Source organism: Heterodontus francisci, chromosome 8, assembly GCF_036365525.1.
Source record: "Heterodontus francisci isolate sHetFra1 chromosome 8, sHetFra1.hap1, whole genome shotgun sequence".
Taxonomy (NCBI): domain Eukaryota; kingdom Metazoa; phylum Chordata; class Chondrichthyes; order Heterodontiformes; family Heterodontidae; genus Heterodontus; species Heterodontus francisci.
In genome coordinates, this window is record NC_090378.1 from 66,684,051 (window position 1) to 66,707,893 (window position 23,843).

A 23,843-nucleotide genomic window follows, 5' to 3' on the forward strand; every position below is an offset into this window, starting at 1 on the left:
CCTTTTCTGCCTGTGCCCAGAGCCCCGCCTCTAGCACAAAATCCAGCCCAAAGTATTTTGTGAACTGAATGCCCATCAGTTGGATACTGATAAAGGTTTGGATATTCTATGACAGTTCTTAGATGAAATGTATAAGAAAGATGATCTATTAAATGCCTATGAGGCATGGTCAGACTTTGATAGACTTTGGAAAACAGATGGTTATTCAGCCGAGGAATATATCATGGACTTTAACAGACTGTATAAAAGATTCAGGAAATTCAATTTAGAGATCCCTGGTTTAATGCTACCATTTTTAATTTCTGGATTGTGCTTAGGTGTCACATATAGAGAGACTCCTGGTTCTAACTAGTGCTCCATTCTCAGATACAGACTCCCTGTTGGATCAGCTGTCTGCTGTCTTGAAAAAAGTCTTGGAGAAACAGTCATTTCCTGCAGCTGTGGTGGAACAAATAGAACATTCCACAGTGACAGAAAGAATAGAGGACTCAATGATTGCTGGATTTCAAATCGGTCCAGATACTGGACGCAGGCATCAGTACAATGGAACAGTTACAGACAAGCGGAAGCAGGATGAAAGTACCTTTAACAGATCTGGCTATTACAGCAGAAGACAGAATTGGAACAGCAATAATAGGCAAATGAATCCCAGGAATGCCCAAGGAACAGGTGCTTCAGGTGCAACTCAAAGTATAATTATGCAATGAACTTCCCAAAGTGGGGAGGCACAGTCCTCGAAATAGCACAGGACACAGAGAATTCTGAGGCAGAGGATGAAGATAATGGTGAATCCGAATGAATTGTACCAGTTACAAGGAGTTTTAGTACTGTGAGGGATGTGTTAGTTGTGGACTTATTCAACTGTGCTGTGCTTGCACTTTGACAGTACTTGGAGCAGATTGGTTAAAATGGCATCTAGATTCACTCAGCAGTGAAGATCGATGCAAGGTTAAGGAATATAAAAGTACTACTTGCTTTAGGTTTGGTAATGACAACACATTGAGGTCATGAAAGAGAGTTGTAATTCCATGTACAATAGCTGGAGTAAACTGTGTTATCAGTACTGATGTAATTGCTAGTAAGATACCTTTGCTGTTGAATAAAACTTTTATGAAAAAGACACAAATAAAACTTGACATGGAGCATAATAAGGCAATTGTTTTTGGAAAGTCAGTGGATCTGCAGTTTACCCTTTCAGGATATTATTGTATCCCCTTAGCAAAATCTGATGTTTCTCATCAGAGTGTTAGACAAGTATTAATGGCATCAGGTGATAAGAATCAGAGAGAAAAAAAGCAAATTGTCTTAAAGTTACATCGACAGTTTGCTCACTCTACCTGTCAAAGATAAGAAACCTGCTAAAGGATGCAGTTATGGTTGATGAAAAATATACAAAGCTAATAGAAGAAAGGGAAGTTGAAGAGGAATGTATGACTGGAAAAGAGAGAACATGAGAATAGAATGGCAGTCAACATAAAAGGGAACCCAAAGACCTTCTACTGGCATATAAATAGTAAGTGAGTAGTAAGAGGAGGAGTGGGGCCTTTTAGGTTCAGAGAGGTGTCACAAGAGTTTTGTTTTTTTAAATGAATGCTGAGAGTTCTGTAGACTGAGAAAAAGGATTTTTTCTGAGAACATTGAATGTTGAACTTTGGGGCACAGACTGCAAGCCAATTTGTATCCAAACATCTCAGCAGAGGAAAATTTATGACTATCTTGTGAAAAGGTAGTTTCACTTTTGGGTTCAGTTTCTGCTAGAGACGTGGCAGGAAGACAACCCAGAAACTTTTTCTCTTGAAAAATAACTCCTGTATCAAGTGAAATTCTAATTTCTTCATGAAGTTAAAAGAACTTTGAAGGAGTTGCAAATCTAATGTAGGGGAGCTAAAACCCTTGTTGTTGTTTATGCCTGAAGAGAGAGAAAAGACCCAAGAAAGAGGAGTTCCTATACTCTGTGGAGGAACACTGCTTTGCAGGGAGAAAGCCCCTGCATTTTAAAGGTAATGGATTTTGACTGCCTCCAGTCTCAAGAATCCCTGCCGCAAGAGTGATTCCTGTTACTCCTGTGTTGTTTTTGGGAGATCCTGAAATCTCAAGAAAGTTTCTACTGTTAGATTGCTACTTTAAAATTTAAGTAGACCTATTGTTACACCATAAGCTAAAAGATCTGTGTGACACCTGCTGCAGATGAATTGCCTTGAATGCCTACCCATCACAGACTGTTTATCAAACACGTCCGGAGAGATGTAGAGTATCAACTCTGGGACACTTCACCAATCTGGAAATATTCTACCAGAAGTTACAACCCAGTTATTTTATTCCTAAGAAACCGTTGTAAAGTCAATACATCCGTTTTCCCCGGTTAACCGTTTTGTTTTTAAATGTATGTGTGTGCATGAGAGTTAGGACGAGTAAGAAGTTATAAAATCTTTTCATACATATAGATTTATCTTCTGTCTTCACTATAGATGATACAAAAAACATTCCAGTAATAGCTGTAAGATGGAAGGAAGAGAGGAACTTGGTGAAATTACAATCACCAAGGAAGTGGTACTGACCAAACTAATGGAGCTGCGGGCTGACAAGTCCATGGGTCCTGATGAGGTTCATCCTAGGGTATTAAAAGAGGTGACTAATGAGGTAGTAGATGCATTGGTGTTAATTTTTCAAAATTCGCTAGATTCTGGAAAAGTTCCATCAGATTGGAAAGTTGCAAATATAACCCCTCTATTCAGGGAGGGGAGCGTTGGGGGAGGCAGAAAACGGGTAACTATAGGCCAGTTAGCTTAGCACCTGTCGTGGGGAAGGTGTTAGAGTCGATCATTAAGGAGGTTATAGCTGGGTACTTAGAAAAACTCAAGGTAATTGGGAATAGTCAGAATGATTTTGTGAAAGGGAAATCATGTTTAACCAATTTATTGGAGGTCTTTGAAGGAGTAACATGTGCTGTGGAGCCCGTTGATGTACTGTACTTGGATTTCCAGAAGGCATTTGACAAGATGCCACATAAAAGGTTATTGCGCAAAGTAGGAGCTCATGGTGTAGGGGGTAACATATTAGCATGGATAGAAGATTGGCTGGCTGGCCGAAAACGGATAGTATGCATGAATGGGTCCTTTTCTGATTGGCAAGAAGTGACGAGTGGAGTCCCGCAGGGGTCCGTGCTGGGGCCTCAATTTTTTACAATTGATATCAATGACTTAGATGAGGGAAGCGATGGCAAGGTAGCTAAGTTTGCAAATGACACAAAGATGGGTAGGAAAGTATGTTGTGAAGAGGATATAAGGAGAATGCAGACCGATATAGATAGGCTGAGTGAGTGGGCAAAAATCTGGCAGATGGAGTATAATGTAGGAAAATGTAAAGTTGTTCACTTTGGCAGGAAGAATAAAAAAGCAGAGTATTTCTTAAACAGGGAATGACTGCAGAATTCTGAGGTGCAGAGGGATCTAGGTGTTCTAGTGCAGTAGTCACAAAAGGTTAGTATGCAGGTACAGCAAGTAATAAAGAAGGCTAATGGAATGTTATCCTTTATTACGAGAGGAATTGAAAATAAAAGGAAAGAGGTTATGCTTCAGTTATACAGGGCATTGGTGAGACCACATCTCGAAAACTGTGTGCCATTTTGGTCTCCTTATTTAAGGAAGGATGTGAATGCGCTGGAAGCAGTTCATAGGAAGTTTACTGTAGACTGATACCTGGGTTGTCTTATGAGGAAAGGTTGGACAGACTGGGCTTGTTTTCACTGGAGTTTAGAAGAGTGAGGGGAAACTTGATTGAGGTATATAAGATCCTGAACGGTCTTGACTGGGTGAATGAGAAGGGGATGTTTCCTCTTGAGGGTGAGCCCAGAACTAGGGGGCACTGTTTGAAAATTAGGGGTCGCCCTTTTAGGACAGAGACGAGGAGAATTTTTTTCTCTCAGAGGGTTGTGCAATTTTGGAATTCTCTGCCTCCAAAGGTGGTGGAGGCAGGGTCATTGAACATTTTTAAGGCGGAGGTAGATAGATTCTTGTTAGGCAAGGAAATCAAAGATTATCGGGGGTAGATGAGAGTGTGGAATTCAAGACAGAAACAGATCAGCCATGTGATTTTATTAAACAGATCTTATTAAATGGCGGAGCAGGCTCGACGGGTTGAATGGTCTACTTCTGCTCCTAATTCGTATGGTATCTCATTATCATTTTAAAACTTGGTTTCTTAATAAATAGTTAATTTTGTTGTTGTGTAAAGAAACCTGGTTTTGGGTGCTTTATTCTGGGGGATAAATAAAGTGTCAATTAAATATAGTGTTAATTAATAAAGTGCTAATTCTGGTAGGTGGGAAACTTTACTAATATGCTGTGACCTGTGGAGTAGTGGGACTAAATTAGCAGTGCATTACTCCCGCCTTAGTCGTAACAGCGGGAAATATATGCTCAGAGGTGCAGGTCAAGTATAATATACTTAATGAGTACTTTGTATCAGTGTTCACTAAGGAACTGGAGGCTGGCAAAATATCAGCAGAAGCAGAGAAAGTGGAGACAATGGATAGGATAAAAATTGAGAAGGGGGAGGTACTAAAAAGTCTGTCTATGCTTAGGGTAGATAAGTCACCTGGTCCAGATGGCTTGCATCCCAGGTTGCTAAAGGAAATGGGGTTGGAGATAGCGGAAGAGCTTGCCATAATCTTCCAATCTTCCCTGGATATGGGGGAGGTGTCAGAGAATTGGAGAGTGGCAAATATGACACTCTTATTCAAGAAAGGATGTAAGGATAGTCGTAACAACTACAGGCCAGTTAGTTTAACATCACTGGTGGGTGGGGTTTTAGAAACAATTATCAGGGAAAGTATCAACAGATACTTAGAGAGGGTCAAGTTAATTAAAGATAGACAGCATGGATTTATAAAAGGCAGATCATGCTTGACTAATCTAATTGAATTTTTTGATGAGGTAACAGAGAAGGTTGATGAAGGGAATGTGGTGGATGTTGTTTATATGGATTTTAAGAAAGCATTTGATAAGGTACCACATAAAAGGCTGGTTAACAAAATTGAAGCTCATGGATAGGAGGGTCAGTGTCCAACTGGATTTAAAAAAAATTGGCTTATGGAGAGAAACCAGTGAGTTGTAGTAAATGTTTGTGTTTCAGACTGGAGGATGGTAGACAATGATTTTCCCAAAGGTCAGTGCTGGGACCACTGCTTTATTTGCTATATATAAGTGACTTGGATCTTGGAATACAGAGTAGGATCTCAAAATTTGCTGACAAATTGGAGGTGAGGCAAACAGTGAGGATGATATGAATCACCTAAAATAGGTCATAAATAGGCTAGCAGAAAGGGCAGAAAGGTGGCAGACAGAATTTAATACTGACGAGTGTGAGGTGATGCATTTTGTAAGAAGGAATATGGAGAGGCAATTTATAACTAATGTGTCATGCAGGCCCCACCTGCCAAGAATGAGGCACATTAATTTTGCCACAAGGACATTAAACTTCAAATTGTTACTGGAAAGAAAAGAGGGCCTATTACAAGGAATTGCCAGGCCCCTAGCTGGAAAGACATTTTTGCATACTAGCAGACAGTGTTGGAACAAAGGAACTAGTCCCTGCTCCCAATACACAGAACGGACGTGGTCAGACCAGTTTAGTCACATGACTAACTGGCTGTTGCAGAGTTTTAAACTGGGAGTTTAAAATTGGAGGAACAGTGTTTGAAGACAGAAAGCTCCTGGCTCCTGGATTGAGAACATCTCTCTGCTGTCTGCTCCCATCTCTTTCTCACCAGCTTCAGAATCCATTGAAGACAGATGAACCTCAAGAAAGAAAAGTCTCCTACTGTGAACAAGGTTTAAGAAGAATACTCGGCCCCAATGAAAAGCAAGAACTATCTACAAAAGGACTCTACAGTGAGCTCGAAGAACCGTAATACAGAAACTCTTCAGATATTGCCTCAAACCTCTCCACTTTATTTTTGTTCTGCTCTTTTCTGTATTTATTTGCATGTGTATTGCATATGCATGCTAGCATGGCCACGTCGTGTATCCATAGGCGTCAACTGAATTAGAGTTTAAGTTTTAATACATTTCAATCTTTCTTCTTTAAACCTAAGAAAGCCTGTTTGTGCTCATTTTTTTGCCATATAATTGGAAAGCAGTGAACAAGGATTCACCAAGTGGGAGCTCAAAACACAGTGCGTTTAAAATTAAACCCTGTTACAATAAGACCAGGTGAAGGCCGAGAGGGACCCCGAGACACCTTTCTCACTTGGTCATAACAAATGGCACAGTTCTAAAGAGTCTGCAGGAACAGAGTGACCTAGGGGTGCATGTGCATAGATCTTTGAAGATGGCAGGACATATTGAGAGAGTGGTTAGTAAAGCATACGGGATCTTGGGCTTCATAAATAGAGGCATTGAGTACAAAAGCAGGGAAGTTATGCTGAACCGTTATAAAGTTCTGATTCAGCATCAAATAGAGTATTGCGTCCAGTTCTGGTCACCACACTTTTGGAAGGATGTGAGGGTCCTTCAGAGGGTGCAGAGGAGATTTACCAGAATGGTTCCAGGGATGGGGGATTTTAGTTTCAAGGTTAGGTTGGAAAAGCTGGGTGTGTTCTCCTTAGAACAAAGGAGATTGAGAGGGGATTTAATAGAAGTGTACAAGATTATGACAGGTTTAGATAAGTTAGACAAGGAAAAACTGTTCTCATTAATAAATTATACAAGGATTAGGGGACACAGATTGAAAGTTTTGGGCAAAAGATGCAGGGGGATTATGAGGAAGCACATTTTTATGCAGTGGGCGGTAATGACCTGGAACCCACTGCCCACAAGGGTGGTGGAAGCGGAGACAATCAATGACTTCAAGAGGAAGTTGGATGGCCATCTGAGAGAAATAGACTTGCAGGACTATGGGGTTCGTGTCGGACAGTGGGACTGACTGCATAGCTCCATGGAGATTCAGCATGGACTCAATGGGCCGAATGGCTTCCTTCTGTGCCTTAAATGACTCTATGGTATGGATTTTACCTTAGGCGGACGGGAATTCACCACCGACGTAAAAGTCGGTGGTGAACCCGCTTCCCCCAACCCTGGGATTCGACCGTATTTTACAGGTCCCCAGGTTTTAATTGTCCCGAGGCGGGATTTCCACCCGCTTGAGGCAGGTGGTCCCGCCTCAGTGAGCTGCCAGCCAATCAGTGGGCTGGCAGCTCATAGTCCCAGCAGCACCACCAGGAGCGGTGGCCACTGCTGGGACTGCAGCCCAGCTGAACAGATGGATCCATGGGTGAAGGTAAGTTGGGCATGCCTCACCAGAGAGATCGATCCTTCACTGGTGAGGCTGGAGTGGTCGTTTGGGAGGGGGGGGGGCATCTTGGGTCCCGGGGTGGGTTGGGAGGCAGGGGCAGCCCTCAATCGGGCACCCTGTGCCCAACTACCATAGCCCCCACTGGGGCGAGGAAAGGCCGGCAGCTATCGCTGGGTGGCCTTTCATGTCCCCAGCACGCCCGCATGTCATTAAGTGGCCACTTAAGGGCCTTGATTGGTCTCGGGCGGATGGGACGTTTCCCACCACCACCACCCCACCCCCACCTGACCACCATAAAGTTGACCGGCGGCGGGAGGGGGCGGGTAGGCCTCCCAGAGCCTCCCGCTTAATTTTAAGCTGTCCCCACGCCACCATCTGACCCGCTGGGGCGGCATAAAATTCAGCCCCATGCCTTTATTAGTGAGAAGTGTGAAATCTGTAAAATGTATCGGAGAACGTGGTCACGTGCTATTGTAAGCCTTCCATTAGCACGTGACATTAAAGAGGTAGCTGCCACGGATCTAAAGGTATAGGACAAAGACAGAAATATTTTCATTCCACATTTTATAGACCTGGCAACCCTATTTAGTTTTTCTGCAATAATACAAAGTAAGGACAAAAGGGTGATTATAGACAAAATTATGGAGAAATGGATAGGGACCAGATTTGGGGCACCAGCTAAGTTTCTGACTGATAATGGAGGGAAATTTGCCAATGATGAGTTCAGAGACATGTGTGAAAACATGAACATTATGGTCATGAATACTGCAGCTGAAAGTCCTTTCAACAATGAACTCTGTGAAAAGAATCATGTGGTGATTGATGAAATGCTGCATAAAATCTTGGCTGATCAATCAGACTGTAAACTGGCAACTGCCCAGGCATGGGCAGTTTATGCAAAGAATTCGCTTCAGATGGTTGGAGGATACAGTCCTTATCAATTGGACTTTGGCGAAATCCCAAATTGCCTTCTGTATTGTACAATAGTGCTCCTGCTCTAGAAGGTTAGTTACATTTTTTCTGCACATTGGAATGCTTTACATTTACTGAGGTCTTGGAGAAAATCTGCAGAGCTTTGAGATATCGCATAAGACCATCCAAGACAATTTAATTCAGAAGATTGGGGGTATTATAAAAGAGAGGATCATAGGAAATGGAAAGGCCCTGATGAGTTAATAGGTCATGATGGTAAGACAGTAGTTAACAAACATGGTCATCAAACTGTTGAGATTCATTCCTCACAATTAATTGGAATTAATTATAAAATTGCAGACTCTGAGCAGCTGATAGAAGTAGATAAGGCATTTTGTACCTCAAATGCTCATGTGTTTTGTGATAAAGGTCCTGAGGAACAGATTACAGTAGATCAAGGGCTGGGTTATGAGTGACCATGATGCACAGGACAGAGCTATCGCATCCAAAGGAAAATTGCCCAGAGTGGGTACTTGGGTGACATATATTCCAGAGGGGTCTAATGAATGGAGGGATGTGACAATTGTGGGATGTGCAGGAAAAGTTGCTGGCAAGTTTAAATATTGGTTGAATGTTCAGGATGATGACCAAGAAGCAAGGTCCATGGATTGGCAGAATGGAGTGAAAGGGTAGAGAATAAGAAAGTGCAGTGCAATTTCTAATAGTGGGCCCGGAATTAACTCTTGCATCAGAAAATGATCATGTGCCAGAGAAAGAGGCTCCGATAGTGCTAGAGGGAGATCGCACAGCAATAGTCCCGACAGAAATCAAAGGACAAGTAGAGGTTGTAGCTTGAATAGATTACACAATGAAAGAAAGGCTACAGAACAGTCTCTGAACAGAACTAAAGACTGTGAAGTTTTGGTGGCTGCCAATAAACTTGATGATACACCAATGAGAGAGGCAAAACAAAATGATTTAGATAGTTGGAGAATAAGGAATTTATTCTGAGGTACCAGATAAGGGGCAACCAGCCTTGTCACATAGACGGATGTGTACTGAAAAAGTCCTTGCAGATGGGACTTTTATGACTAAAGCAAGGCTAGTTGCTAGGAGTTTTGAAGAGCAACTGGATGATATAGATGTTAGAGTGGACTCTCTCACAGCTGGAAAAGTAATCTTGAAAATCTTTTTACCTTTTTTGGCCACATATTCATGGAGTACAAATCAATTGGCATAAAAGCCGTCTTTCTGCATGTAAATGTTTACATTTCAGAGATGTGTTTCTGAAATTGTCCGAAGAGGCAGCAGATGCAGAGGGAAACTATGGAAACTAAACAAATGCATCTATGGCCTGAATTTGAGAAATGTGGTATTTATAAGATTAGAGTAGAATTTAAGATTGGGAGTCAGGCCTCTGGGGCTTTTAAATATATTGGTTTAGATATTAAGCAGAGTAGGTCTGAAATAACTTTAAATCAACAATCCTATCTGGAGAGTGTTACTCCCATTCCAGTTAATTGTGCAAGGACATCACAGAAAGATAATGCTATATCTAAAGAAACAGAGCAATTGCGAAGTTTGGTTGGTCAGTTGAACTGCTTGTGCATGCAGACCAGACCAGAAGCTAGTTTTGATGTGTTGGAGTTACTACGATGAAACACTCTAAATTCGAGAATGTTTAAAGGACAAATGAGGCATTGAAAAAATTAAATCTGGAGAAATACTTACTTAAGTTCCCATCTTTAGGTGACCCAAAGAAACCAGTCATTTTTAGTGAAGATTCACATACAAATCTTCCTGATGGGTATTCATGTGCAGCTGGTTTCATAATATTTCTGATGGGTAGAAATGGGAAATGCTGTCCTTTAGCTTAGGAAGCCAAGAAAATAAAGAGTTGTTAAAAGTATTTTAGCTGCTGACACACTGGCTCTAGCATACCCCTTGAAGGTTATGTTGATAAGAGTTCCTTGTAGGATAATATACACTCTACAAAAACTGTGCGTGAGAAAAAACCTTGCTGGCTTGAAACAAATGCTGGAGAGAAAGGAAATCTCTAAAATTAAATGGGTTGATACAAGTCATCAGCTGTCTGATTGTTTTACAAAAAGAAATGCTTGTACAAAGAAATTTTTGAGGATTCTCGAGGAGAGGAATCTTGCAATGTAATGCTTTGTACAGAATATAGGAGTTTTTTTGGTTTTGTTTTGAAATTTTGTTTGTGCATATTAACTCTAAGTTTTACTTAAAGAGAAAATAGGGAATCTGTTAATTGTATATTAATTGTGCTTAATTACATGCAGGTGAAGGGCATTAATTGGGGTTTCACTTGAGCACTTTAGGGCGGCACAGTGGCGCAGTGGTTAGCACCACAGCCTCACTGCTCCAGGGACCCGGGTTCGATTCCGGGTACTGCCTGTGCGAAGTTTGCAAGTTCTCCCTGTGTCTGCGTGGGTTTTCTCCGGGTGCTCCGGTTTCCTCCCACAAGCCAAAAGACTTGCAGGTTGATAGGTAAATTGGCCATTATAAATTGTCACTAGTATAGGTAGGTGGTAGGGAAATATAGGGACAGGTGGGGATGTTTGGTAGGAATATGGGATTAGTGTAGGATTAGTATAAATGGGTGGTTGATGGTCGGCACAGACTCGGTGGGCCGAAGGGCCTGTTTCAGTGCTGTATCTCTAATCTAATCACATATAAAAAGGTACTTAGTGAAACTGTGGTGCCGTTAAGTTAGGAGTTATACGCTTGTAATATTGCACTCTGTAAATAAATGATAGACTGAGTAAAGATTGGCTCCAGTACTCTCCTTCACCAATTTGCTTTCTTGAATATAACATTGGGGCCTCAACTATTCACTGTATTTATTCATGAATTAGATGATGGGATAGAAAGCCACATGTCCAAATTTGCCCATGACACAAAGATAGGTGGCATTGTAAGCAGTGTAGATGGAAGTATAAAATTTCAAAGAGATATTGATAGATCAAAAGAATGGGCAAAACTGTGGCAAATGAATTTCAATGTAGGCAAATGTGAGGTCATCCACTTTGGACCTGAAAAGGATAAGACAGGGTACTTTCTAAATGGTGTAAAGTTAGAAACAGTGGAGGTCCAAAGAGACTTGGGGGTCCAGTTATATAGATCATAAAAATGTCATGAATAGATACATAAAATAATCAAAAAAGCTAATGAAATGTTGAATTTATATCTAAAGGACTAGAATACAAGGGGCTAGAAGTCATCCTGCAGCTATACAAAGCCTTGGTTCAAGCACACTTGGAGTGCTGTGAGAAGCTCTGGAACCACACCTTAGGGAGGATATATTGGCTTTGGTGGGAGTGCAGTATAGGTTTACCAGAATGATACCTGGATCCAAAGGTTAAATTACGAGGAGCGATTACATAAACTAGGGTATTCCCTGGAATTTCAAAGGTTAAGGGGTGATTTGATCAAAAGTTTCATGATATTAAGGGGAACAGATCAGGTAGATTGAATGAAACTATTTCCATTGGTTGGGGAGTCTAGGACTAGGAGGCATAGTCTAAAAATTAGAGCCAGACCTTTCAGAAGTGAAATTAGGAATCACTTTTACAAACAAAGAGTGGCAGAAGTTTGGAAGTCTCTTCTGCAAATCTCTTCTGCAAACAGTAAGTGATGCTAGATCAGTTGTAAATTTTAAACTGAGATTGATGGATTTTTGTGGCCTGACGGTGTTAAGGGATATGGGGCAAAGGTGGGTATATGGAGTTAAGTCACAGATCAACCACAATCTCGTTCAATGGCAGAACAGGTTCGAGGGGCTAAATGGCCTACTCCTGTTCCTATGTTCCTATATTCCAGTTGCCACATTCTTGCCCAATCATTTAACCTGTCTAAATCCTTTGCAACCTCCTTGCATTCTCCTGACAGCTTACTTTCCTATCTAACTTTGTATCATCAGCAAACTTGGATATATTATACTCGCACCTCATCAAAGTCTTTGATATAAATTGTAATAGCTGAGACCCAAGACTGGGTGCACCCATTAGTTACAGCCTGCCACCTAGGAATGACTTGTTTATTCCTACTCTATGTTTTCTGTCAGTTAACAAATCCTCAATCCATGCTAATATATTATCCTCAATCCCATGTGCCCTAATTTTGTGTAAAAACCTCATGTGTGGCACTTTATTGAATGCTTTTTGACTATGCAAATATACTACATCCACTGGTTTCCCCCTTATCCGCCCTGCTAGTTACAATCTCAAAAAAACTCTAATAGATTTGTCAAGCACGATTTCCCTTTCATTAGTCTGTATTGGCTCTGCCCAATCATATTATGATTTTCTAAGTGTCCTGTTAACACAATCCCAACAATAAATTCTTGCATTTTCTCTACTACTGATGTCAGGCTACCTTGCCTGTAGTTCCCTGTTTTCTCTCTCCCTCCAACTCACAGGGACTGTTCTAAAATCTGTGGAATCCTGGAAGATAATAACCAATGTATCCACTACCTCAGTAACTGCCTCTTTTAATTTGTCGGCTTTTAGCCACATTAATATCTCCAGAGTTATTTCTTTACTAATAATAATTTCCTTAAGTTCCTCATTCTCAATAGACCCTTGGTTCCCCACTATTTTTGAATGTTTTTTGTGTCTTCTACTGTGGAGAGATACAAAGTATTATCTCTGCCATTTTCTTATTTACCATTATAATTTCTCCTGTCTCTGCTTCTAAGGCACCCATGTTTACTTTCACTAATCTCTTCCTTTTACATAGCATATATATCATATACGCCTTCCACAACCAGTAGCCACCGCATGATATGGTTAATAATACTATGGTTTTGCATAAATGTGAGCTTCTCTTAGTTTGATTAGACTTGTCTTCAGATTATTATATTAGTGGTGCCTTAGCTGAGGGGGCTCTTGTAGAGCCAAATGCCACCCTTATTGGTCTAATTAAAAAACAGGCAGCTGCTGTAATTCTGATGCTACATACTATTGTGACTGGTGGGCACTGCAAGGATTGAAGTGTATTGTGGAGCTAGTAATACTAGTTTATACGTTACCTTTTAATGGTTAATTTCTTTATTATTTGGGTCCATCTAAAGAAACGTGCACTTTTTATGGGTTTTATAAGAAATGCCATACAACTGGAATCAGTTCTTGGGTTTGCAGTAGCTGCACTCTGGTAGGAACAGTGTTAGGGTAGGAAAAAGTGGGCAGGCAAGGGCTATTTCCATCCACAATCACAGAACAGGTTCCCAAAACACCAGTGTTCACATCAAATACAGGATAATAATCAGGAATGAGAAGAACCCTAGTTAATTTTGCCCCTTCTAGCATCTCTGCTGCTCTCTAGCTGAGATAAATTGTATAAACAAGGAATCCTACACCCAGTATTCTTCCACTCACTTGAAAGGAGTAAACAGTGCTTTTCTTTATTGGCCAAGATATAGAATACAAAAGCAGGGATGTAATGCTGGAACTGTATAAAACTCTGGTTAGGCCACAGCTGGAGTACTGCGTACAATTCTGGTCACCACGTTACAGGAAGGACATAATTGCTCCGGAGAGAGTACAGAGGAGATTTATACAAATGTTTAGTTTAGTTTAGAGATACAGCACTGAAACAGGCCCTTCGGCCCACCGAGTCCGCGCCGACCATCAACCACCCATTTATACTAATCCTACACTAATCCCATATTCCTAACACATCCCCACCTGTTCCTATATTTCCCTACCACCTATCTATACTAGGGGCAATTTATAATGGCCAATTTAGCTACCAACCTGCAAGTCTTTTGGCTTGTGGGAGGAAACCGGAGCACCCGGAGAAAACCCACGCAGACACAGGGAGAACTTGCAAACTCCACACAGGCAGTACCCAGAATTGAACCCAGGTCGCTGGAGCTGTGAGGCTGCGGTGCTAACCACTGCGCCAATGTTGCCAGGGCATGAAAGTTGCATCTATGAGGAAAGATTGGATTGGCGCAGGTTGTTTTCCTTAGAACAGAGGAGGCTGAAGGGTGACTTAATTAAGGTGTACAAAATTATGAGGGGCCTAGATAGAGTAGACAGGAAGGACCTGTTTCCCCTAGCGGAGAGGTCAATTACCGGGGGCACAGTTTTAAGGTAATGGGTAGAAGGATTAGAGGGGACATGAGGAAAACTTTTTCACCCAGAGAGTGGTGGGTGTCTGGAATTCACTGCCAGGAATGGTGGTGGAGGCAGAAACCCTCAAATTATTAAAAAGGTACCTGGACATGCACCTGAAGTGCTGTAACCTGCAAGGCTAAGGACCAGGTGCTGGAAGGTGGGATTAGATTGGACGGCTGGTTTTTTTAGCCGGTGCAGACATGATGGGCTGAATGTCCCCTCTAATCCTTCTGTGCCGTGACTTTTCTATGGTTCTAATATTTCTGCAATTGGCTACCTCAACTTGCTCAGATGGGAAGTCAGGAGTGTGATGGACTACTTTCCACTTGCCTGGATGAGTGCAGCTCAAACAACTCAAGACATTTGATACCATCCAAGACAAAGCACAACGCTTGATCAGCACCCCATCCACGACCTGAAACATTCACTCCCTCCACCAGTGGTGCAATGCGGCTGCAGTGTATGCCATGTACAAGATGCACTACAGCACCTTCCAAACCTGTGACTACCATCTAGAAGCAGACACCTGGCAACACCACCACCTGCAAGTTCCCCTTCAAGCCATGCACCATCCTGACTTGGAACTATATCATCGCTCCTTCACTGTCGCAGAGTCAAAATCCTGGAACTCCCTCCGTAACAGTACTGTGGGTGTACCTACACCAGATGGACTGCAGTGGTTCATAGACAAGTTGATGGAGTGGGCAGACAGGTGGCAGATGAAGTTCAATGCAGAGAAATGTGAAGTGATTCATTTTGGTCGGAAGAACATGGAGAGACAATATAAAACAAAGGGTACAACTCTAAAGGGAGTGCAGGAGCAGAGGGACCTGGGTATATATGTGCAAAAGTCATTAAAGGTGGCAGGACAGGTTGAGAGAACGGTTAATAAAGCGTACGTTATCCTGAGCTTTATTAACAAGGGCATAGTACAAGAGCAAGGAAGTTATGTTGAATTTATATAAGACACTAGTTCGGCCTCAGCTGGATTATTGCATCCAGTTCTGGGCGCCACACTTTAGGAAAGATGTGAGGGCATTGGAGAGAGTACAGAAAAGATTCATGAGAATGGTTCCAGGGATGAGGAACTTCAGTTATGAAGATAGATTGGAGAAGTTAGGACTGTTTTCCTTGGAGAAGAGAAGGCTGAGGGGTGATTTGATAGCGCTGTTATGACCAGGTGAGAAAGGTCTAGGGGTTCCCTTTCAGCCTCCACCTGGTCTTACTGTAACAGGGTTTAATTTTAAACACACCCCTTGGTGAATCTTTGTTCACCGCTTTCCAATTATAAGGCAAAGAAACCAGCACAAACAGGCTTTCTTAGCATTAAAGAAGAAAAGTTGAAATTTATTAAACTTAAACTCCAATTTGGTTGACGCCTACGGTTACATGACGTGCCCACGCTAGCATGCATACGCGATATGCACGGGCAAACAGAGACAGAAAAGAGCAAAAGAAAAATAAAGTGGAAAAGTTTGAGGCAACATCTGAAGGGTTTTTGTTATGGTTTTTCGAGCTCACTGTAGAGTCTTTGGTTGTAGGTAGATCTTGCTTTTCGTTGGGGCCCAGTATTCTTCTTAAACCTTGTTCGCTGTAAGAGACTTTTCTCTCTTGGGGTTCATGTGTCTTTAGTGGGTTCAGAGGCTTGTAATAAAGAGATGGGAGCAGACAGGAGAGTCTTCTCAATCCAGGAGCAAACAGACAATCTCAGTTCTGGAGAACCGTTTGTACAATTCAGAAAACCCCAGGTTGCCAAGCAAGTTATTCCTGTGACTAACTGGTCTGACTATGTCTTGGATTGTATCACCTTAGCACTCTCTGGAATGCTCCTCATTCATACAATATCTGATAAGCAAGGTCCATTGTGGAATAAAAACAAGAAATGTTGGAAATACTCAGCAGGTCTGGCAGCATCTGTGGAGAGAGAAGCAGAGTTAACGTTTCAGGTCAGTTAACCTTCAGAACTGGCAAATATTAGAAATGTAAAAGATTATAAGCAAGTAAAGCGGGGGTGGGGCAAGAGGTAACAAAGGAGGTGGTGTAGATAGGACAAGGTCACAGAATAGCTGACCAGAAGGTCATGGAGCAAAGGCAAACAATATGTTAATAGTGTGTTGAAAGACAAAGCATTAGTACAGAAAGGGTGTTAACGGACTGAAAATTGAACAGCCACAAGTACAAACATGAAAAAAACAGTGGGTAAGCAAACTGAACAAATTAAGATGAAATAAAATAAAATAAACACACAAAAAAAAATTTAAAAAGGGAAGAAGAAAAAAATAACTAAAAATAAAAGGAAAACGGGGGGGCCCGTCATGCTCTGAAATTATTGAACTCAATGATCAGTCCGGCAGTCTGTAGTGTGTCTAATCACTAAATGAGATGCTGTTCCTTGAGTTTGCGTTGATGTTCACTGGAACACTGCAGCAATCGCAGGACAGAGATGTGAGCATGAGAGCAGGGGGGAGTGTTGAAATGGCAAGCAACCGGAAGCTCGGGATCCTGTTTGTGGACTGAGCGGAGGTGTTAACTCTGCTTCTCTCCCCACAGATGCTGCCAGACCTGCTGAGTATTTCCAGCATTTCTTGTTTTTATTTCAGATTTCCAGCATCCGCAGGATTTTGCTTTTATTTTAAGGTCCATTGTAGGTTGAATGTGTCAGGAAATGGTCCTTTGTCATTCGAATCACCGTCTCTTAATATGCAAATGATTTTTCCAGCTACGGCTGATCTGTTTAATAAGACCTTTCTTCACTCCCGTAACAGGTTAAAATCAATGTTCATGACAAAATTAATGTGCCTCATTCTTGGCAGGTGGGGCCTTACATGACAGAGGTATTCAAAATCATGAGGGGTCTGGACAGAGCAGATAGGAAAAAACTATTCCCTCTCGTGAAATGATTGAGAACGAGAGGGAACAGATTTAAAGTAATTGGTGAGGGAAGTAAAAGTGACATAATGAAAAAATTTTCATGCAGCGAGTAGTTAAGGCCTGACAGTGTGGTGGAGGCAGATTCAACTGAAGCAGTCAAAAAGGAATTAGAGTGTATGGGAGAAGGAAGGGGAAATGGCACTAAGTGAATTGCTCTTTCGGAGAGCCGGTGCGGACATGATGGGCTGAATGGACTCCTTCTGCACTGTAACAATTCTGTGACTCTGATTCTTTGATTCAAGAAGATAGCTCACTCTACAGCATGGCAACCCAACCTGAACCAGACGGGACCCGACAACATGTGTCGCTCTTCCGGCTCCGGCATTCGGGCTCGGCTTGGGTTGGGCCGGATCAGACACAGTGACAGCCAGGACGTCAAGGCTTAAAACGCTCCGCACTAGTCTGCAGTGAGCGATTCCATCCAAGGTACAGCACAACCTCTTCAATAAAGTTGATTATATTCTGGTGGTCGGGTCGGGCGCGGGAGAAAATGAAAGAACTCGGGCCGGTTGTGGCTCTGTCGGGCTCAGGTTGGGTTTCATTTGCTGACCCCAGCAGGCCTTTAGCTCACTCCTAACTTCTCAAAGGTAATTAGGCATGGGCAACAAATGCTGCCCTTGCCAGTGACACCCACAGCCCATGAAGGAATAAAAAACAGTATTGTCAGAAAATGTAACTGAAGTACTTACGTTCAGATAATAAGTATCTAAAGTACTTGCATTGTTTAATAAATAACAGACAAACATTGAAACAAACGGCTAATTTCCATATTAGGAGGTATCACATGACGCCTTTAACCAATGAGCCGCAGCGGAGCGCTCGAGATGGGAATTCAAATGTGCGGCGATGAGGGAGGCTCGAGCTGTCGCGGTAGCGATCGGAAAGTAATGGTAATATGCGGGCGGTTTGATCATTGACCGGCTTGACAGCTTAATTCAAGTTGGAAAATCATGGAAAGTCGGATTATCACACCTGGCCCTTATAGGGCTACGAAACTTGTAAGTTATTTCACGTAGTTAGTGGTTCGTTTGTTTGCAGGAAGGAAGTTTTGAAACTCTGCCGAATACAAGGAGCTGGTGCTCTCCTGGAAGTGGAATGGGGGTGAGGGAGGACTGGGCTGGGGCTTAAAAGGGGGCGAACGGAGTCGGGTGGGGAACAAAAGGGGGAGCAAAGGGGGTAGCGGGTGGTGTTGGGAACGAGGGGGCAGCGGGGGGAGGGGGTGGTGTTGGGAACGGGGGGGGGGGCAGCGGGGGGAAGGGGGTGGTGTTGGGAACGGGGGGGGGGGGAAGGGGGTGGTGTTGGGAACGGGGGGGGGGGGAAGGGGGTGGTGTTGGGAACGGGGGGGGGAAGGGGGTGGTGTTGGGAACGGGGGGGGGGAAGGGGGTGGTGTTGGGAACGGGGGGGGGGGAAGGGGGTGGTGTTGGGAACGGGGGGGGGGAAGGGGGTGGTGTTGGGAACGGGGGGGGGAAGGGGGTGGTGTTGGGAACGGGGGGGGGGAAGGGGGTGGTGTTGGGAACGGGGGGGGGGAAGGGGGTGGTGTTGGGAACGGGGGGGGGGGAAGGGGGTGGTGTTGGGAACGGGGGGGGGGGGAAGGGGGTGGTGTTGGGAACGGGGGGGGGGGGGAAGGGGGTGGTGTTGGGAACGGGGGGGGGGAAGGGGGTGGTGTTGGGAACGGGGGGGGGGAAGGGGGTGGTGTTGGGAACGGGGGGGGGGAAGGGGGTGGTGTTGGGAACGGGGGGGGGGGGAAGGGGGTGGTGTTGGGAACGGGGGGGGGGGGAAGGGGGTGGTGTTGGGAACGGGGGGGGGGGGAAGGGGGTGGTGTTGGGAACGGGGGGGGGAAGGGGGTGGTGTTGGGAACGGGGGGGGGAAGGGGGTGGTGTTGGGAACGGGGGGGGGAAGGGGGTGGTGTTGGGAACGGGGGGGGGAAGGGGGTGGTGTTGGGAACGGGGGGGGAAGGGGGTGGTGTTGGGAACGGGGGGGGAAGGGGGTGGTGTTGGGAACGGGGGGGGAAGGGGGTGGTGTTGGGAACGGGGGGGGAAGGGGGTGGTGTTGGGAACGGGAGGGGCAGCGGGGGGAAGGGGGTGGTGTTGGGAACGGGAGGGGCAGCGGGGGGAAGGGGGTGGTGTTGGGAACGGGAGGGGCAGCGGGGGGAAGGGGGTGGTGTTGGGAACGGGGGGGGAAGGGGGTGGTGTTGGGAACGGGGGGGGAAGGGGGTGGTGTTGGGAACAGGGGGGTAGCGGGGGGGAAGGGGGTGGTGTTGGGAACAGCGGGGGGAAGGGGGTGGTGTTGGGAACAGCGGGGGGGTAGCGGGGGGAAGGGGGTGGTGTTGGGAACAGCGGGGGGAAGGGGGTGGTGTTGGGAACGGGGGGGGCAGCGGGTGGAAGGGGGTGGTGTTGGGAACGGGGGGGCAGCGGGTGGAAGGGGGTGGTGTTGGGAACGGGGGGGGCAGCGGGTGGAAGGGGGTGGTGTTGGGAACGGGGGGGCAGCGGGTGGAAGGGGGTGGTGTTGGGAACGGGGGGGCAGCGGGTGGAAGGGGGTGGTGTTGGGAACGGGGGGGGCAGCGGGTGGAAGGGGGTGGTGTTGGGAACGGGGGGTGCAGCGGGTGGAAGGGGGTGGTGTTGGGAACGGGGGGGGCAGCGGGGGGAGGGGGGTGGTGTTGGGAACGGGGGGGGCAGCGGGGGGGAGGGGGTGGTGTTGGGAACGGGGGGGCAGCGGGGGGGAGGGGGTGGTGTTGGGAACGGGGGGGGAAGGGGGTGGTGTTGGGAACGGGGGGGTAGTGGGGGGAAGGGGGTGGTGTTGGGAACGGGGGGGGCAGCGGGTGGAAGGGGGTGGTGTTGGGAACGGGGGGGGCAGCGGGTGGAAGGGGGTGGTGTTGGGAACGGGGGGGGCAGCGGGTGGAAGGGGGTGGTGTTGGGAACGGGGGGGCAGCGGGTGGAAGTGGGTGGTGTTGGGAACGGGGGGGCAGCGGGGGGAGGGGGTTGTGTTGGGAACAGGGGGGGCAGTGGGGGGAGGGGGTTGGGGACGGGCAGCAGAGAAGGGGGCAGCAGAGTTGGGAGATGGTGGCAGTGTGTGCAGTAGAGTGGGGGTGGGGAGGTGAATAGAATGGGAGGTAGGGGTGTGTGGGGTTGTGGATGGAATGGGGTTAGAAGGGTAAGTGTGATTGGAGGTGGGAGTGGGGTATGTGTGGAATGGGGATAGATGGGGCGAATGGAATAGAGGGTGTGTGTGTGTGTTAAGATAAGACAGAAGGGTTTTTGATGGGATGAAGTTTACAGATAGTGGAGGAAATTGCAGCTCACCCTTAACTTGATATTGGGCAAGCATCTGACAAGACCGAGGTGATGGAGATGCCTGCAGATGATGTTGCCAACAGGCAATATATAGATGAGGAAGAAGAGAAGGTCAAGGATAGATTGGGGATTATGGATGTAATGGAGTAGAAAGAGAGACAATTGCTCTAGCTGTAATTGGCTTGGAATACATGGAAAGAAGCTGGGTAATCTCACTCACCTGGAAAGATGTTATAGAGGATTGTGTGGCAGAGAGGTTAGATGAGGAATAATACATCACAGTCACAGAGAATGTAATTTCTGACTTTGAGTAGGGCTACTTTGGCTCTTTCATAGGGATGGACACCTGATTGGAGAGATTCGAACAGAGTTTCGAGCAAGATGGTCACAGATTTGGGGGCATTGTAGATGGTGGGGCAATGGTTTGTAAGTATGGAGAAGTTGAGGGTAGGTTTTTGAATAAGGATGTGTGGCAAAGGGTGGGGGGGGGGGAACAGCATATGAGGGGAGCGAATCATTTGCTATGTCTGCTAGCATGGAGGTCAAGCAGGCAAAAATGATTGGTCATCAGTTTAGTGAGAATGGGGGTCAAAGTAGCAAGAAGTGGTTTCAGAGACACGATGAGCTTGGAGAGGATACAAGGAGAATTAGGCAAGAAAGCTGGGGCATTGGATGAATGACTAGGGAGATTTGGCTTGGTAGGGAAGGAGAGAAGCAGCAGAGGCTGGTGAAGGCTAGCAATCATGATCTCCAAAAATATGCTTTTAAAAATGTTATTGTACTACATGTCAGGGAGGAAATTTCAAAGCTTTTCTTCTAGATGAAGAACAGGAGAAGGCCAAGGATAGATGCAAATGTGGAGGTGGGGGGGAGGGGAAATATCCTGTTGCTCTTGAAAGTGTCCTGGCTGAAATATTAAGCAACAAAATTGCTATTAACTGAATAGCACTGGTTGTTTTAAATACTTCTGACTCAGTAGGAAATCTAGGAATGAACAAGCACAGGTAGGTGGAAAAGTTCCTCACGAACAATCAACAAACGGCTACAAGTAAACGACTAGTAAGCAGGAGACAGGAAATCAAATAAACTCTCAGAATATTTTTTTCAAAATGCTTCTAGCTGAAGTAATCTTTTCACTGACTCAGAATATTTTGCGAAAACTAAAGTTTTGAAGATGAACACATTTTGGAATGACAGTTCACAAAAGAGTTAAAATGTAGTGAACTTATTAATAGAATTTTTTTTTCTATTTTTGGAATCTTTGGCGCAAAGTTTTGTTCCAATGACCCTCTCCTCTTGGAACCATAAGAGGTTGAGTTTTCATTCTCCTGATAGGCCTTATGAACTATTTCTCTCTTCAAATTGTAGCCTCAAGTTCTTGTGCAGTCTTAACTCCATATGCTGTACATGTGATTGATCCCAACTTTACTTTCTAAAAATTTTATATAATGCCATATAGTTTTCCTTTATTTGCTTCTGCTTCTTTGTGAACCTTTTCTCTTCGACCATTTCTTACTCAGACCTTCATCATAGATGGGTATTTGGGCCCATTACCTGCCAGATTTTTTTTTTGTTTCTGTTTTTATGTTGCATAATTTCAGTGTTCCTTAAATTTGTTTATTATTAACTCAGACAGCCTATCTGACATCCAGTTCTGGATGCACAGAAATTTCCTAAAACTAAATATCGGAAAGACTGAAGCCATCGTTTTCGGTCCCCGCTCCAACCTCCATTCCCTAGCTACTGACTCCATCCAAGGACTCCATCCTGGCAACAGTCTTAGATTAAGCCAGTCTGTTCGCAACCTTGTTGTCACATTTGACACTGAAATGAGCTTCCGATCTGATGGTCACACCATCACTTAAGGCCATCTATTTCCATCTCCATAACACTGCCTGACTTCACCCCGCCTCACCTCATCAGCTGCTGAAATCCTCATTCATGCCTTCAGTGCCTCTGGACAATTGCAGTGCACTCCTGGATGGTCATCCCAAACTCTGCTGCCCGTGTCTTAACTTGCACCTGTTCCCCTATCACCCCTGTGCTTGCTGACCTACATTGCCTCCCAGTCAAGCAATGTCTTGATTTTAAAATTCTCATCCTTGTGTTCAAATTTCTCCATGGCTTTGCCCCCTCCCTATCTCTGTAATCTCTTCCAATCCCACAATCCGCCGAGATATCTGCGCACCTCTAATTCTGGCCTCTTGAGAATCCCCAATTTTAATCGCTCCACCGTTGGTGGCTGCGCCTTCAGTTGCCGAGGCCCCAAGCTCTGAAATTCCCTCCCAGCCCCTCTGCCTCTCCACTTCATTTTCCTCCTTTTAAGACACTCCTTAAAACCTACCTCTTTGACCAAACTTTGGTCATCTGACCTAATATCTCCTTGTGTGACCTAGTATCATATTGTTTTATTATCTTAAAGGTGCGATATAAATATAAGTTGTTGTACTATTTGCTCTCTACTTCAATTTTCATTTTTGCTGTTAGCTATTACATTGGGCGGCACTGTGGCGCACTGGTTAGCACCGCAGCCTCACAGCTCCAGCGACCTGGGTTCAGTTCTGGGTATTGCCTGTGCGGAGTTTGCAAGTTCTCCCTGTGACCGCGTGGGTTTTCGCTGGGTGCACCGGTTTCCTCCCACAGCCAAAGACTTGCAGGTTGATAGGTAAATTGGCCATTATAAGTTGCCCCTAATATAGGTAGGTGGTAGGGGAATTGAGGGAAGGTGGGGATGTGGTAGGAATATGGGATTAATGTAGGATTAGTATAAATGGGTGGTTGATGGTCGGCACAGACTCGGTGGGCTGAAGGGCCTGTTTCAGTGCTGTATCTCTAAATAAATAAATGGTATAAACTTCTGTTATAAAACATTGCATCTTCTTACACACTGTGAGCACTGCCATGTGAGATGGCAGTTTTTTTTTTAAAAACTTGATAATAGCAACATACAATTATTGAAGTCGGTTCAGGCTGGGAACAAGCAATAATGATTGACGGCTCATGCATCCTTGGAGCCAAAACATGTGTGGTAATGCAACAGCTGAGCATGAGAGCCAGGCTGCATATCTATGTGCACCACCACTGCACCTTTCTTCTCTTTCATTTTGAACTGGATAGCAAGAAGGTAAACAATAACAACAGAAACTTGCATTTATATAGTGCCTTTAACATAGCAAAACATCCCAAGAAGCGTTATCAAACAAAATTTGCCATTGAGCTACAATGGGATATTGAGACTAAAAGTTTAGTCAGAGGTAGGTTTAAAGGCAGAGAG

The 23,843-nt window shown here is 44.7% G+C and overlaps 1 protein-coding gene across 3 annotated transcripts in view; it reads left to right on the forward strand.

The window, feature by feature from the left end:
• Nucleotides 1–18,128: 18,128 nt before the first annotated feature.
• The window catches only part of LOC137372878 (DEP domain-containing protein 1B-like), a 50,471-nt gene continuing 44,756 nt past the window's right edge, over nucleotides 18,129–23,843 (forward strand). For all 3 annotated transcript variants that reach the window (XM_068037258.1, XM_068037261.1, XM_068037259.1), the window contains exon 1: nucleotides 18,129–18,277. In XM_068037258.1, the coding sequence (XP_067893359.1) occupies nucleotides 18,230–18,277 (48 nt within the window). In that variant the 5' untranslated portion in view covers nucleotides 18,129–18,229. The remainder of the gene's footprint in view (nucleotides 18,278–23,843) is intronic.